The 2,275-nt window shown below is 52.4% G+C and overlaps 1 protein-coding gene across 1 annotated transcript; it reads right to left on the bottom strand.

Annotated features, from left to right (window-relative positions):
* Nucleotides 1-901: 901 nt before the first annotated feature.
* On the bottom strand, nucleotides 902-1,436 carry LOC148539171 (cyclin-dependent kinase inhibitor 1B-like; the record flags this gene model as incomplete). The annotated part of the gene is made up of 1 exon (XM_088451824.1): nucleotides 902-1,436. A coding segment is annotated over exon 1 (388 nt), but the record flags the coding sequence as incomplete, so codon positions are not given.
* Nucleotides 1,437-2,275: the final 839 nt, after the last annotated feature.

Genomic DNA, 2,275 nt, shown 5'->3' with positions numbered 1-2,275 from the left:
CAATGTAACAGTCGGTATAGTAGTGGGGATAACAATGTAACAGTCGGTATAGTAGTGGGGATAACAATGTAACAGTCGGTATAGTAGTGGGGATAACAATGTAACAGTCGGTATAGTAGTGGGGATAACAATGTAACAGTCGGTATAGTAGTGGGGATAACAATGTAACAGTCGGTATAGTAGTGGGGATAACAATGTAACAGTCGGTATAGTAGTGGGGATAACAATGTAACAGTCGGTATAGTAGTGGGGATAACAATGTAACAGTCGGTATAGTAGTGGGGATAACAATGTAACAGTCGGTATAGTAGTGGGGATAACAATGTAACAGTCGGTATAGTAGTGGGGATAACAATGTAACAGTCGGTATAGTAGTGGGGATAACAATGTAGCAGTCGGTATAGTAGTGGGGATAACAATGTAACAGTCGGTATAGTAGTGGGGATAACAATGTAGCAGTCGGTATAGTAGTGGGGATAACAATGTAACAGTCGGTATAGTAGTGGGGATAACAATGTAACAGTCGGTATAGTAGTGGGGATAACAATGTAACAGTCGGTATAGTAGTGGGGATAACAATGTAACAGTCGGTATAGTAGTGGGGATAACAATGTAACAGTCGGTATAGTAGTGGGGATAACAATGTAACAGTCGGTATAGTAGTGGGGATAACAATGTAACAGTCAGTATAGTAGTCGGGATAACAATGTAAGTCAGTTTAGTAGTGGGGATAACAATGTAACAGTCAGTTTAGTAGTCGGGATAACAATGTAACAGTCAGTATAGTAGTCGGGATAACAATGTAACAGTCAGTTTAGTAGTGGGGATAACAATGTAACAGTCAGTTTAGTAGTCGGGATAACAATGTAACAATGCAGCGGGATGAGAGGCACAGACCTACCTGTGATTGGAGGCTGGGACCTCTTCCTGGACCCGCGGGTGAGGGCAGGCTGGGGGGGCTCCGGGGACTGCGGGGGGCTCGGGCTGGGAGGCACCCTCTGTGGGGTGCTGGGGGTCTCCGGGAGGCCGGGGAGCAGCACACCCCGGGGCGCCCTGTAGAAGGCGGGTACAGCCTCCAGCCGGCTCTCCTCCCAGACGTAGCGGCTGCTGGGCAGCGGGACCCCTCTCTGGAAGTCAAAGTCCCACCGGCGGCTGCTCTCCTCCCGCATCTCCCGCAGCCGGCTGCGCAGCTCCCGGCTCAGCTCTGCGTGATCCACCGGCCCGAACAGGTTCCTGCACACCGCGGGTCCCGGCCTGGGGGCCCCCTCCGCCTGCTGCACATTGCACATGTCCGCTCCAGCCAGCGCTGCGCATAGAGCGCTCCCTACTGATCCCTGATCCCCGCTCCCTACTCCGCTCCCTACTGCTGTGCTGCTGCGGGCTGCGGCGTCTCGGGACAATCGCTGTTTTCTACACACCTCTAAGCCCCGCCCTCAGACCGTTACACGCCCCGCCCACAACAATTGTGCGGGAGCCGCCCACCGCGTTGCCGGATTGGACGCCGAGGCGTGCGAGACAGCTTCGCTCTCTGATTGGACAAACGAGCTATCAACCACTCTGCGCTGCAGCCTATTGGGGAAGGACCGCACCCTAAGCATGTAGAGGGGGCGTAGCGACGGCACACAATGACTGCGGGCCGCCGGGTCCTAGAGGCTTCCGACCCAGGTCTTATATAAGACTCTGTGCGCCGCAGCCTGTACTGTGCAGCAGCCGCTCTGATCATAACCGTCATCTGTTTCCATTGCTGGGCGTGGATAAGGGACAGATGATGGGAGGGTGGAGCTAAGCAGCGTGAGACAAAGGGAAAATAACCAATGCCTCATCACCATGGGAAAGACACTGACCATCGGTAGCAAACCATCAATGTTTGTTAAACATCGATGGTCAGTGTCCATCGCTATTTGGAATCAATTGATTATATGGATGTTGGTAACACATGTGATCAGAGGCGGTCGCAGACTCACAGTGCCAATATGTGTGCAGTTAACCGATGTTTTTTGTACTATGCATGCGTCCAAGTCGCACTGCGCGTGTGTCCCGATTGTCTGCACACAGAGGCGCAGCCCAGAATTGGATGCAAGGTCTGAGAGTTTTAGCAAGCGTGTCGCTGACAGCTGCTGCATCCGAAGATGCACAGCCGCTAACACAGGAGGCCATACTTGGATGGAGAAACTGCACCTGCCATAGGTGCGACCGATGGTGGCATCAAAATGCGCACAGAGGTGGAAATGCACTGGCTTAACACGTTGCATGTGAACCATACTTCCCCACTCTT

The sequence above is a fragment of the Taudactylus pleione genome, unplaced genomic scaffold, assembly GCF_031769625.1.
Source record: "Taudactylus pleione unplaced genomic scaffold, aTauple2 ptg000027l, whole genome shotgun sequence".
NCBI lineage: Eukaryota > Metazoa > Chordata > Amphibia > Anura > Myobatrachidae > Taudactylus > Taudactylus pleione.
Note: the sequence above shows the minus strand (reverse complement) of the source record. Positions and strands in the feature narration are given on the sequence as shown.